The sequence below is a fragment of the Gymnoscopelus braueri genome (assembly GCF_963280865.1).
Source record: "Gymnoscopelus braueri genome assembly, chromosome: 6".
In the NCBI taxonomy this organism is placed as follows: Eukaryota; Metazoa; Chordata; class Actinopteri; order Myctophiformes; family Myctophidae; genus Gymnoscopelus; species Gymnoscopelus braueri.
In genome coordinates, this window is record NC_137607.1 from 24056697 (window position 1) to 24069822 (window position 13126).

At 40.3% G+C, this 13126-nt stretch overlaps 1 protein-coding gene across 1 annotated transcript in view; it reads left to right on the forward strand.

Moving 5' to 3' along the window:
* The window catches only part of col24a1 (collagen type XXIV alpha 1 chain), a 151252-nt gene that overhangs the window by 120084 nt on the left and 18042 nt on the right, over window positions 1-13126 (forward strand). Inside the window, exons 37-45 of the mRNA XM_080430719.1 lie at window positions 60-167; window positions 2143-2196; window positions 3522-3629; window positions 5057-5110; window positions 6246-6299; window positions 6572-6628; window positions 8036-8089; window positions 9719-9772; window positions 11436-11489. Coding sequence (XP_080286845.1) covers window positions 60-167; window positions 2143-2196; window positions 3522-3629; window positions 5057-5110; window positions 6246-6299; window positions 6572-6628; window positions 8036-8089; window positions 9719-9772; window positions 11436-11489 — 597 coding nt within the window. The remainder of the gene's footprint in view (window positions 1-59; window positions 168-2142; window positions 2197-3521; window positions 3630-5056; window positions 5111-6245; window positions 6300-6571; window positions 6629-8035; window positions 8090-9718; window positions 9773-11435; window positions 11490-13126) is intronic.

A 13126-nucleotide genomic window follows, 5' to 3' on the forward strand; every position in this document is an offset into this window, starting at 1 on the left:
CTCTCTGTATATACATTTCTTCATCACCCTCTCTCCCTCTCCATTTCTCTCTGTTTCAGGGTGAGCCCGGTGATTCAGGACTCCCGGGAGAGCCAGGGGAAAGAGGAATAGAAGGGGACGATGGGCCTCCAGGACCTGCCGGAGGACCAGGGAAACAGGGCTTTCGTGTACGTTTATTTTATTTATATAAAATCATCATTACCAGGCTCGTTGATTTTCATAACATAGGCTCATCAAGTTTCATCAATCTTATTTGGACACAGGGCAGCTAAAAGCTATTTGTTATTTATACCAACAATCTGAGAATTTAAGACCAGATCCAGTTACAGTTAACAAACATAATTAAGCAAAGTCCGGAAGACTGGTCAGGTCTAATGTGGCACAGTTCAGATTGCTGCAAAACCCCACACCACCAGGGGGACTAGAACCTCACAAAACTGCTTATACAACAAATAGGACTATTATGACCCACATAGTTATGGGAGTTGAAGCCACACAATATTACAATTGGTTCTAATACAGTGGTCCCCCCCCTAATCTTGAGGTACAGTGTCCCTCACTACATAATATGGACAAGTCTAGCTCAAAGTATTTCTAAGTCATCAGAAGGCGGGCCAGAACACAATCAGAGACTTCCCCTTTCCAAATTGTGAATAATAATTGTGTATCAGAAACATCACCACCTCGACTTATCATGTAGCAGAGTCTAATTTATTCTTAAGCAATAACTCATGACAGACCAACTATGACAACATGACAATTGTAGACATGTCCCAATAGTCCTTTTCAACAATTTCAACCCAAGAATAATTTCTACAGTAAAGTAGTCTCCAGCTGCCTGCACAAACAAGGCTATGCAATGCTTTACATTTTGATTTTGTCTTCAAGTTTTCATCAGTCTCATCGAGCAGCCCTGCCTTTGATCCTTTACAGTTTCTGCTGATGGCATAGAAACTTCACAAAATATCAATAAACCTCACCACTAATAAAACCTCACTAATGCTGTTGGAAGATTTTAAACTACGCTTTTGTCCTGATACCAGTCATCATCAAAGCATTTGACAGTCCATAAGTGTTCACTACATTCCCACCTCCCATTGAAACATCTTTAGTGTCATCCTTTTAAGGTGCATGGACTTTTTCCTGGAGACATCACTCTATCCACTCCTCCACACAGATGAAAGTTGACCTTACATTTCGCTGTGCAACTTCAACATTAAACTTCATAGACATACTTTAATTCTCAGAATTTTTCTTTGGCATCAGTAGCCCCACTTCTCCCACACATACAATATTTATGGGCTGCAAGTACAAAGACTTTATAGACTAAATATTAAATAATAATGATCTGCTAACTACTAAAACTTTTTTGGTAGATAATTCCCATGTGTGCCAGTAGGGGGCAGTCTTTGCTTGAACAAAGCATTGTGGCGATACAGGGCATTCTACAGACAAAGCCAACTAACTGTGTGTGTGCGTGTGTGTGTGTGTGTGTGTGTGGGGGGGGGGGTGGTCAATAAGATGTTGTGGTATACTCAGTGCTGTTTGGCACCTGTCACTCAAAGTGTCCTCTTGGTATAGTTTTGAGGCAGAGTTCCAAATCTAACCCTGGATGCTGAGAGAGAAGAAGGCCACTAGCTTAACTCTTGTAGAGTTATTATTATTTATCAGAGCAATAATTGAACTTATTAATTGAAGTTCAGTTTTCAAGTGAGCTATATTTGTGCTTAGAAGTTCTTTGATAGAATGCATTCGATCAAAGTTCACATTAGGAGGTCATGTTGAGGGCCATGCTGCCATCACATCTCATCCGTATTTGGAAAGTGGACAAATCAATGTGAACAGTGTTGCGGGGTATGATGGAAAGAATGTGTGCTGGAAAAATAGGTAATTCACATGGTCTTAAACCCTATATCATTCGTCCTTTTTTCCTTCTACACCAAATCTCTTTGTCGAAAGTAGCCGATCTACAAGCTCTCAATACTTACTTGTTGTGAGCTTGTAGATCTGTTGTTTGTATGACATGCCCAGAATAGGGACGCTAGTGGTCATGTGGTTAAGGCTAATTTATACTTCTCTCAATAGAAATTAAGACAATACGTGAGTATGTGGTCATCTTATGAGGATTTATTTTATGTCCAGGGGCCAGAAGGGAAAGCAGGGCTTCCAGGGAACAGAGGACGACTTGGCAAGAAGGTAAGTACAGTACATCGTACCTAAGTCTTTATTCATTTGGCTGATACATGTTAAGATAAAGAAAAAAAAACAACTTCAATGTCAACTTCAAATGTATTTTCACATCACAAGTTTACTGGTGTAAAAGAGTGGGTGAAATTATTTTCCATAAATGCTCCAATGAATTGCAGTTAAAACATTGATAACCCTAAGAAACACAAAAGGGAAATGTATTTTTGTGATGTTTTTATGTTTGGTGTGTGCCTCACCAAATCGCTGTGGCACACAGATTTTAGTTAGGGTTCACAGGGTACGTGTGCAATAACAGTTTTACAGTCAAATGAATCTCAGAGGGAGTCGGTGTTCTACAGTGAATTGAGATTCTACTTTTGGGGTCTAAAGGTCAAGGTCACGATCAAGGTCTAGGTCTGACAGTCAGAAGAACAACTTAAAATGGATTCATATTATATATGATAAACTTTTATTAATATGATTACACTTGGGTCAAAACGTCAAAGGCCAAGGTCACAATCGAGCGATACAAGAAGTGTTGGATTGGCCAGGTTTTGCACCCCAGGTGCATTTATTTACCATCACAGCTTGTTAGAGATGGTTTTACCATGCTGATGCAATACATATTGTGATAATATTGTATGTTTTCCTGCTAGTGCTACACAGTAATCCTCAGTGATTATCTATCCATTTCTAACTCTGAGAGTGCACAAAATGTAACCATATGGATGCTTAAAGGACAACTTTGTTTTTTTACAACCAAGGTTTATATTTTAGCTTGTAATTAAAGTAAATAAAAGATGAGTGTTATTTTTTTTTCATTTACTGCTTTCTATAGTTTTAGCAATTTTAGCGATATTTTTTACATTTTTTGGGCGGGGGCATTCTGATCGGTGGCTAAATATGCCTTTTTTACACAATTAAAAAGGTCCTGTGGTCTTTGATGGCCAGATGTGAGTTATTGGGGCTAGAAGAGCTACTGTAAATAATAATAAAGAAAACGCCGGGTTATTGTGTAAAGAAAGACATATTTAGCCACCGGACAGAATGCCCCCGCCCACTGTAAAAAAGATCGCGAAAATTGCTAAAACTATAGAAAGCAGTAAAAAAAAATGTTTTAACACTCATCTTTTATTTACTTTAATTACAATCTAAAACATAAACCTTGGTTGTAAAAAAACAAAGTTGTCCTTTAAGGGTCCATTTGGTTACTTCTGTATACTCAGAGTTAAATGAACACTCAATAGTTTACAGTGTTTTGTGTGTGTGGTCTTATACTGTCTCTCCCTATGTTTTATTTTTATCTTTATGTTCCCTGACCTGTCACTTTGCAGGGAGAACGGGGGCCTCCAGGTCTAGCTGGTGAGACTGGCACACAGGGTGACATTGGCCAGCAAGGCGAGACGGGTTTGAAAGGTGCCAGAGGAACCCGAGGCTCACCAGTCAGTGTCCACTTTTCCTGTGTTACACCTTCACATTTACCTTTACAAAATAAATGATGACATGGTTGTAGATTTGGGGGGAAACAGAGGCCATATTGGTTGAGAGTAAAAACTGATGAATAAAGCCTTGGTAAACAGTGGTTCTCAAAGATGTTTATGTCAAGGACCCCAAAATCTATGTGTATTATGCCGTGGACTGCCCTAAGGAATTTTGTGCAAGGGAAAAGATCTCCTATTTTCTGCCGAAATAGGAGATCTACAAGCTCACAACGGGTCTACAGCTTTTAGATCAGCTATTTTCGAATACCCGAAGTATGAAATAGGGTTAAAGTGCTCAAACTGTTCCTATTTTTGCTGGGGACCCTCTGTAACCCCCAAAAGGACCCCGGGGGGTCCCTGGACCCCACTTTGAGAACCACTGAACTAGAAGGTCATAAAGCATCTCAGATTCGCGTCATTCCAGTTACGCTGGTTTCAGATTTACTCTTGGCACAATTGGCAGGCTTTTTCCATGTTCCAAAATGCTGAGTAATTATAAACCATGTCCACGTATTATTTAGTCCTTGATTGAAGGAAATATGTTGATAGCAGTAGGTTGCATGATTTTATCAAGTTATCATCACAAAGGTTGTTTGCCAAAGTGTGGGCTAATAGTGTAGGTGTTATACTTGTCATATTGTGACATTTGATCATTTTTAACACAGCATAAGGAGTACAAAGCATGACGTGATATCTTCTCAATCTTGCCTTGTAACCCAAACTTCTGTCATCCCCTAACCAAAGGGTGACTGTATAAACAGCTGCCTGTACTTTCACTGAACATTAACCTGTTTCGCTAAAACATACTGCAGCATGCCTGAAACCTGATTTACAGTATACTTAGTTGCAAGCAACGCTTTCCTCACCACGGGTTGCAATGAAGCTATATCATTTGGTATTGTGTAGTTAAATCCGATATAAGAAAGCAAAGTACCAGCTTAAATAAGAGAGAAAGGGAAGGAATCCTTTTTTGTTCCTTCTAAAGCTCAATTCATATTTTGTCGCATGATGGTGTCACACGTTGAATATAGCCGACATACAAGCATCTGCGACGCCCTGTGAGTTTGCATGTCTGCTATTTTTGGTGCGCGACACCTTTGTGCGACGGATAGCTAATTCAAGAATCATGAATTAGGCATTAGAGAGAAATGCAGCTCCTTTCTCAGCAGAAAGAACGAACACCAGAGCCTGTTGTGATAGCTGGAGAGGGATGATTGATATGCCCTGTCAGAACCCTGGTCCTGGGAGTAAAGATGGATGAGTGTCTTGAGTGTCCATTTAACAGCAAGCTTATATTTAGCTGAAACAGAGTAGGGAACCAAAACGTACAACATAAAGGCTCTCCCGTCATTGAGTTTCTATATGTCTGTTTTATGCATTACTTCTAGGGTCGGCTTGGGGTCATGGGGCCTGAGGGGCAACCAGGATTGGCGGGATACACGGTGAGTTACAGCAATCATACCTGTGTTTTAATGGCACATACACTCATGTGAGTACACTCAGGCACACTCACACACTTAAGTGTGGTCACAATCAGAACATATCATCTCATTTGATATTTATGCAGACCACAAAGGCTCTGTGAAGCTCTCAGTTTGCCTTCATACATTCCATGGTGCTAAATCGCTCAGGTATTACCACACTGTAAACTCAGAGAGGGTACAAATGGAACCAAATGGACCCTTATGGATCTGTTTGGTTCAACCTTACACTGTCAGAGTTACATTAACACTCAATATTTTACTGTTGCACTTTTATTCCATGGTGCTAAATCCCTCAGGTATTCCCACTTCATTCCAATGCTAAGGTCAGCATTCCAAACACTGCCTCTAGCCTCACTTCATTTGAAGATTCTAGGCCTCTAATCTTGATAAGTCAGGTGGCGTTTCACTCAAAACTGTTGCATTTCATGTCAGTCTCCCTAAGCCTGATTCACCTCCCCTGCCTCAGTCAAGCTCACAATGTTTCTTTTGGCTTTTTTTCTTTGAACCTGTCCTTGGGGGAGAAAGAATGTGTGTGCATTGCCGTTCCCCATTCCAGTAAGCTTGTTTGGCTTTGTTTAGTCACAACAAGAACCTGAACAACTGAATCCAGTTGTGTGGCTTGTGTCAAAACCACAACAAAGACCCAAGCCAGACAAAAGCAGAGGAAAGAGGTGGAATTGGATATGGCCATGATCAAACCTGTTAGCAGCTCTGAGGTCAGTGCCAGCATCACTGGGGCTTAAGTTGCATAACTTGCACAGGGTACCTCAAGTTCACGTGGTACCTTTCTTGTAAATATGTGTGGTGTGTGCACACTCTCAAACTCAAGTCACGCTCTGCCCAGGTTGTTGAGTGATTTTTGAGGCCGTGCCAAAAAGCCGAATCCCTCTGCGACTGATTCTTAGAGCTCTTCCTCCACAGGAGACGGTGTTTATATTAAGCAGTTTTGATTAATACGATGCTGACAGTCTTCACAGTAAAAGTCCGGTGCTATGTAATAGCTGTGTCTCTCTGAGGAACAGGCGGGAGCCAATAGAAGTACAGTGGCTCGGTTAGGTAAAATAATCACTGTTCTTTTTTTGTTTTTGTCTAGGGTCACCTTGGCAAGCCAGGGCCCATTGGACCTCCAGGGCCTAAAGGGGAAAAGGTAACATCAACACTGGAGTGCGTTATTGTCCTTGCACACACATACAACATGTTATTTAAATCCTCTGAAAATATACATTCACCAGTGAAAGTATTATTTTATACTTTGAGCACCACTTAATTCGATATCTTGATATGATGGGATTTTGAGCAAAGCTTAGAAAGCTTATATTTCGTTATGAAACGTTTTCTTAATTAATAGCATGGGCGCAAAAATCTGGTCGTTTATATATATGCCTGTGTTTTTGTGTATCTGTGTTTTGTCCTTTCCAGGGTTACCCAGGAGAGGACAATAAGACTCCGGGACCAGCCGGGCCCTTAGGTGAACCAGTAGGTCTTGCTTTCCTTCAAATTATCTTTTGTGCTCCCCTACAGTCCTGCTGTGTTGTTCAATTAGACCTGCTAAAGGCTGAGTTTACACTAGAACAGAAGAGTAGAGCTCATACTGTATGAAGCCTTGAACAAGAGTTAAACCTTTGACTATGATGCAATCATTTCTTTGCAGGGTGAATGTGGAAAAGATTACACATTGTGGTGGCATACTGTACTCCCTCAACATATCCCATTTTTGGCCAGTAAAACAAAATCCTGATGTTAAGGTCATTACACACCGGCGATTATGCGAGAATATACGCAAAATTCGGACTCGGTCCGAATAAATAAAAGACGCCTTTTCGCTCCGCGAAACTGATGTGGAAGCTTGCATTGACTTTATTTAAGTTTTTTTTAAAAAACGTATTATTCGCATGAAAAAATCGCCCCCGGTGTGTAAGGACCTTTACACTGATATTATCTGTGAAGCTTTGAAACGTAAATGACCCTAGTCTCGTGCAGCCAGATGATCGCAATTCCCCACCTACCACCTACCACCAATATGTCTGATGACATCTAAATTGTCTAGAACTGCGTGGAATCAATTTTGGAGATTTAAAAAAATAACTGCAGCACGGAACCATTAGGGGAAATGACAGGACTCGTTTTCAAATCAGTATATCAGTGTGTCTGTGGCCATTTTCTCCGCTGTTCTAGCCCCTACAATATAGTAGCATCTAAATTCATGGTGGTGTCTACATTGAATTTAGATCCTACCAGACGTATCAGCACGGTAGGCAGATATCTTCGATCGTCTGGCTACGTGAGACTGTACTGTCCCCTGCTATGGTTGACTGACATGAACTCCAGACACATTTGCCAGCTTTGGATCAGTGGGATCAGTGTGCAGAGAGCGACATATGTAGCACCAGCAGCATTCAAGGAGTTGGGACGTCCCCTGTACAAGAGTGGGGGGGTGTTGTATTACCAAGTTGGCACAGTGTCGCAGCACATAGCATGGGCAACACAATGATACCTTCTGTCTCATTGCAGCCCAGGCTGAGATTGCTTGGAAATAAGCTTTAAAGAGAAATTCAACCATTCCATTAGACTCCAGTAGGATTCAGCCTCTTACGTTAGCTCTGTAGGAGGTGGTCTCAAACAGTTGAATCTACTGTATGAAGTGTGCTTTATTTTAAACAGGCTTTCCTGCTCACCTGACGCTGTGTGGGTGCACATGTACAGTACATGCATGTCTGCATGTGTCTGTGTATGTACAGTATGTACAATTCTTTGTGTGTGTGTGTGTGTGTGTGTGTGTGTGTGTGTGTGGGGGTGTGTGTGTGTGTGTGTGTGTGTGTGTGTGTGTGTGTGTGTGTGTGTGTGTGTGTGTGTGTGTGTCTGTGTGTGTCTGTGTGCACACAGGGTCCCCTGGGCGAGCGAGGAGAACGTGGGGAGCCTGGAGATGAGGGATATCAGGTAGAGATTGATGCATTGGCTATCCTAGCTATTTCTGACAATTTTTGAAAACTTAAAAATAATGCTTAAGGGTTTAAAACCAGGACAAGACATCACTTATGCCATATCATGACATTACAATATCCAAAATACCAGACGATATCTAGTCTCATATCACAGTTTTGATATATTGCCAAGCTCTGTAATTCATCACACTTTTCTTTTCCGTCATGTTGCTCTGATGAGATAAGAGTCACATGTGGCAGAGGAGACAGGGAGCACATGACGCATAGCGTTAGTTCATGCAGGACACGGAAGTCTTGCACGCCTCAGCTGTAGGCCTGTTACAATTATTATATACCGTAATCGTCTAATCGCAATTATTTGAGATAATCGCAATTATTATCGTCATAATCGTTTCCATGTTGAAAAATAAAAAAGCAGACATAGCAGATCTACAAGCTTACAACGCGTCACTTCGTGACTGCTTACAACGTGTCACTTTTTGACGCGTTGTAAGCTTGTAGATCTGCTATTTCTGCCATTTTTACATGTTTAAAACTATTAAATATGTCAATAATTTCTTTGTATATTAAATTATTTGTCATATCTGCCCTGTGCAATTTTTTATTACGAAGCCTGAAAGGCAAACAGAAATAAATAAAATATTCACATGTTCCAATGTTTAATGCCAAACACACAATTAGATCGCTAATCGCAATTATTTGAGCGACAATTCATCGTCAACTTAAATTTGTAATCGTGACAGCCCTACTCAGCTGTAATCGGCTGTCAGTCAGCTGGTCCTCCTATTCCCCATTCACAGCTCTGCTGGTCATTACGTCACACATTCATATACTCCAATCAGAGCTCACGCCTTAACGAAGAGGTTCCTTTAAATACGGCTTTGCATTCACTAGGTCTCTGCTTGTCTTGCTGCCTGCTTCACTGCTGCTTAGCTGCCTCCTCCACCCCAGCCTCCACCTTTTGATCAGAGTTTGGCATAGGCTCAAATACTTGTGATATTATATCTGCTGATTCAAGCTAATATGTCAATGTATTGCATATTGTTTGATATTGTATCCCTATGGGGATTTTTGCTTAACATTCCCTGATTTTGCTTATCATGCTGCTTGGACAAAATTCAGGGAACATCTCCAAGAGCGGAGCATTTAATGTCAAGTTGAACTGTATTCCATTTGTTGCAATAAATGGTTAAATCTACTTTGACGTGAGTGTTCCTGACTGAATTAAGGTTACAGAACTAGACAGAACTGCTATCAGTGCAGAAAAGGAAATAGTATCCCCTAGCCGTGTGACTATCCCATCTTTTACAATTCATGATCAATTAGCCCTCACAGAAGACCCTCAGCTGCCTATTGTCTTTCCAAATGGTATACTGAAGTCAAGTGTGTAGCCAGGTATCTTGAGCACAAACCTCATGTTTTATCAATTAAAGATTAGAATTTTGCTATCAGCTCTGGTAGAGCCTCTTTGCAGCAGTAATGTGGAAATCAGGGTGTAAAAAAAGAAGAAGCGTCTCCTGTGATGGCTCCAGCTGTATTGTGTGACATAATAGATGCAGTATAGATGTGAAAATATTTGTAATGTGAGATTCATGTTGTATTTCACCTAGACCTTGTGTTTCAGGGTCACATCGGCCTCACTGGCCCTCGTGGGACTGTTGGACAACAAGGCCTGCCTGTAAGTCAGTAAAAAAAAAAGCTGTTTTTATCCACTTGAACTCTAGTGTCCCCATTCTGGGTATGTCATAATAGGAGAACATTCTGCAAATAAAGCAGATCTACAAGCTCCTGGGCTTGTATATTGGCTATTTTCGGCAAAGAGATTTGGTGTAGAGGGAAAATCTGGGTCGACCAAGGATAGACCCCTGGGGGACCCCAGGGTATGTAGATTTAACGGGGTATATAGTATTTAACGGGTAATGGGTAGAAAATTGCGGGTAAAGGTTAACGGGTAGGGGTATAGCGTGCCACAGAATAGAGCCCTAAGTACATTACTAACATTAGATTTTTCCAGCTCAGTCTAATTATACTTTTTTACTTCTCGAGACTTCAACAGTGGATAGACTGGTTACTCACTGAAGAAATCTTTTCAATTTGGACGGTTTCTGAAGAATACATACTCTCCTACAAGCTGTAGGAGTCAATTTATTTAAACTAAATTGAGAAATGACATCAACACAACATCAACTAACAGTATGCCCATTGTCATATTTCTATGAGGTGACATCATGATTTAGTAATCTGTACAAAGTAGGATTGAAAATGTATTTTATGTATCTCAACCTTGAGCCAAATAAATGTTTTCAAAGTATACTACTGTGTTATTAGATATTCACAGACTTTCCCCCCCTTAATTCCTGTAAAATGTTATTTTTGGAGATACAAACCATTCATTTGACATTACATTTACAGTAATATCGCCAATCAAATCAAAGTTTATATATATAGCACACCAGGTCAACCAAAGTGCTGTACAGTTAACTCTTTCAGTGCCAAGAGTATTTTCATAAAGTACTCCCAAACTGCCAGGAATTTGCGTTTTTTTAAATTTTTAAATTTTGTAATTTTTCATTCAAATAAATGATCTGATTGGGGTTTTAAACCCATAATACAGTTCTACCAGTAGAGAGCAACAAATCGACACATTGATGACCTCGCTGGCTCACTCACCCCCTCCCAAACAGGCTGACGTCATATCCGGTCCTAACCGGATGTTGACATTTTTGACAATCGTTGATCAGGCTAAATTACGATGCGATACACGACTACGGTGACTGATCGTCACCAAGACCAAAGAGAGTAGACGTGGACCTCTCCGTTCGCTTTTTATACCGTGTGAAAAAAACGTGACTTTCCCTATTCTGGCCGAAAATCACCGGAGAAAAACAACGTGACCCGGAAATGATTTTTTTTTTTTACATCCGGCTCCGGGTGAGTCTGATGTAGTCAGGAAGCGAAAGTGATCATGAAAAATATACAGAATAGCGCGACCACAGTCAAAAGTAAAAACTCGGGATTTCTCGTGCTGGCACTGAGGGTACTCGGGAAAAACTCGGGATATGTCGGGGCGTGGCACTGAGAGAGTTAATAACCAAAAAAAACAAAAAGCAAACAATGCGATGTAAGCAGACAATAGCATACAATGAATAAGCTCAAACAAACAAGCATTATCAAAAGGAAAGACAGGGCTACACCAGCTATCACTGAAGGCCAGGGAGAAGAAATAAGTCTTTAATAAGGATTTAAAATTAGCTATCGCCATTAATAGTTATTATTCCACTATACGACTTAAAGAATCATTATAGACCTGAATGTGTGTATATTTGTGTTGTTGCATATAGGGAACGCCAGGTCTCCGTGGAGAACAAGGTCCAAAAGGAGACAAGGGTGCTCTGGTGAGTCTGCGTCTGATTACGTGAATCCTGAGGGTTTGCTTGCTTAATCCACTGTACTTAACAGCCAATTATGGAATATAGTTTGTTGAATCATGTAATTGTATCTTCAAGATGAGAGTGTGCTGGATACACACTAGGCTCCGAACAACAACAATAAATGCCATTCAGTGTTGGCAGTGTTGGGGAGGGTTTGGTTGAGCTTAAACCTGACACCTTGGGCAAGGGAAAATCCATTTTTTCATTTCAGCTGCAAGGATGAAAGACCAACCTCAGGCATTTAGCCAAAGTACTTTTCTTTCTTTCTTTCCTCCTTTTTCCTTCTTTCTTTCTTTCTTTCTTTCTTCAGAGGAGCGTGTTCACAACAAAGATTGTGGACATGTTCTCTCTGCACTTGACTTTTCCTGTTCCAGCCACAGAGAAATATGAAGGGAGGAGAAGATACGTTTTCTTATTGTAGCTCATAATTCAGGCTGTAGACAGGAACCTGGAAGCAGATAGTGTCAGGATGATTGACCACCCAAAATGTGAGATTCCTCTTTGTTCTTTTGAACATGCTATTTGATCAAGTTTGACGTGTCAATTCTTCTCTGCTTATGAGCTCGCAGTGGAATGTTGAGAACTGGCATCTGTGAATGTTTTGAGGAAAAAATATCTAAGATCTAAAACTCAACACTATCAGTCTTTCAACCACTAAATAGTTTTTTGAGGAGATACAAATAACAGCTACTGAATTCTCCTGAAAAGGGGCCCAGTATTTTGAATGAATTAATCTTCTTCCACTTTGACCAAAATTTTCATCTGGTTCCCATGCAAAAAAATCCACAAACAAAAGTCTCTTGTACAAATTAATAAACTTCTATACTGCACTGTAGCCAGATTATAATGTACAGATTTAAACAGTGCAAACCCATAAAGTTACCGTATAGCTACGTTGGATGCTCCATTATATTGGATCTTTAAAAAAAGAAAAATCTATTTCGTAAGCCCCTCGAACACCATTTGTCAGACTTTCCTTGTGTGCTTTTTTGAACTGCCAGTCTGCCACCCTTTAGAATTGAATGGAAAATGCTTAAGGCGCTTTGGCTCTTATGTATCTACTTCATGCAAAATGTATTATGCACTGTTAATGCGTCTTGAAGTTCCCTCTATAGGATATAGCTGATATATTCTGATCCAATGTATATCAAAATGACATGAAATCCACTTCATACAGTACCACAGTGTCTCCCTTCGATAATTAGACCCCATAATTTCTGTAGCGTTCTGGTACTATATTTATTTGTTATGTTTTTGTTGCTTAGCCCTGAATTTACCAGGGATTGATGGAGTAGGTTCCATATACTATGGCTAAAATTTAAGTATTCAAAGCTTTCCAAATACTTTTGACTTGCTTGAGCTTGTGAAAGTGCTTACAGTTGCACTTAGAATCAGAGTGGAGTTATCATTGTGTGAATAGAATTGGATATGTATGAATTTATTTGACTTGGCTCTTTGTTTAAACCTTGCATTAGCAATGTTGTTGTGTAATGTGCTTATTAACTTGTATTTTAAGCTGTTGAGGATCTGTTGCTGATCTGAATCTCTTCAATAGAAAGCTTTATGTATGTGTCTGTCTTCTTTTAGGGACTAGAATGTGC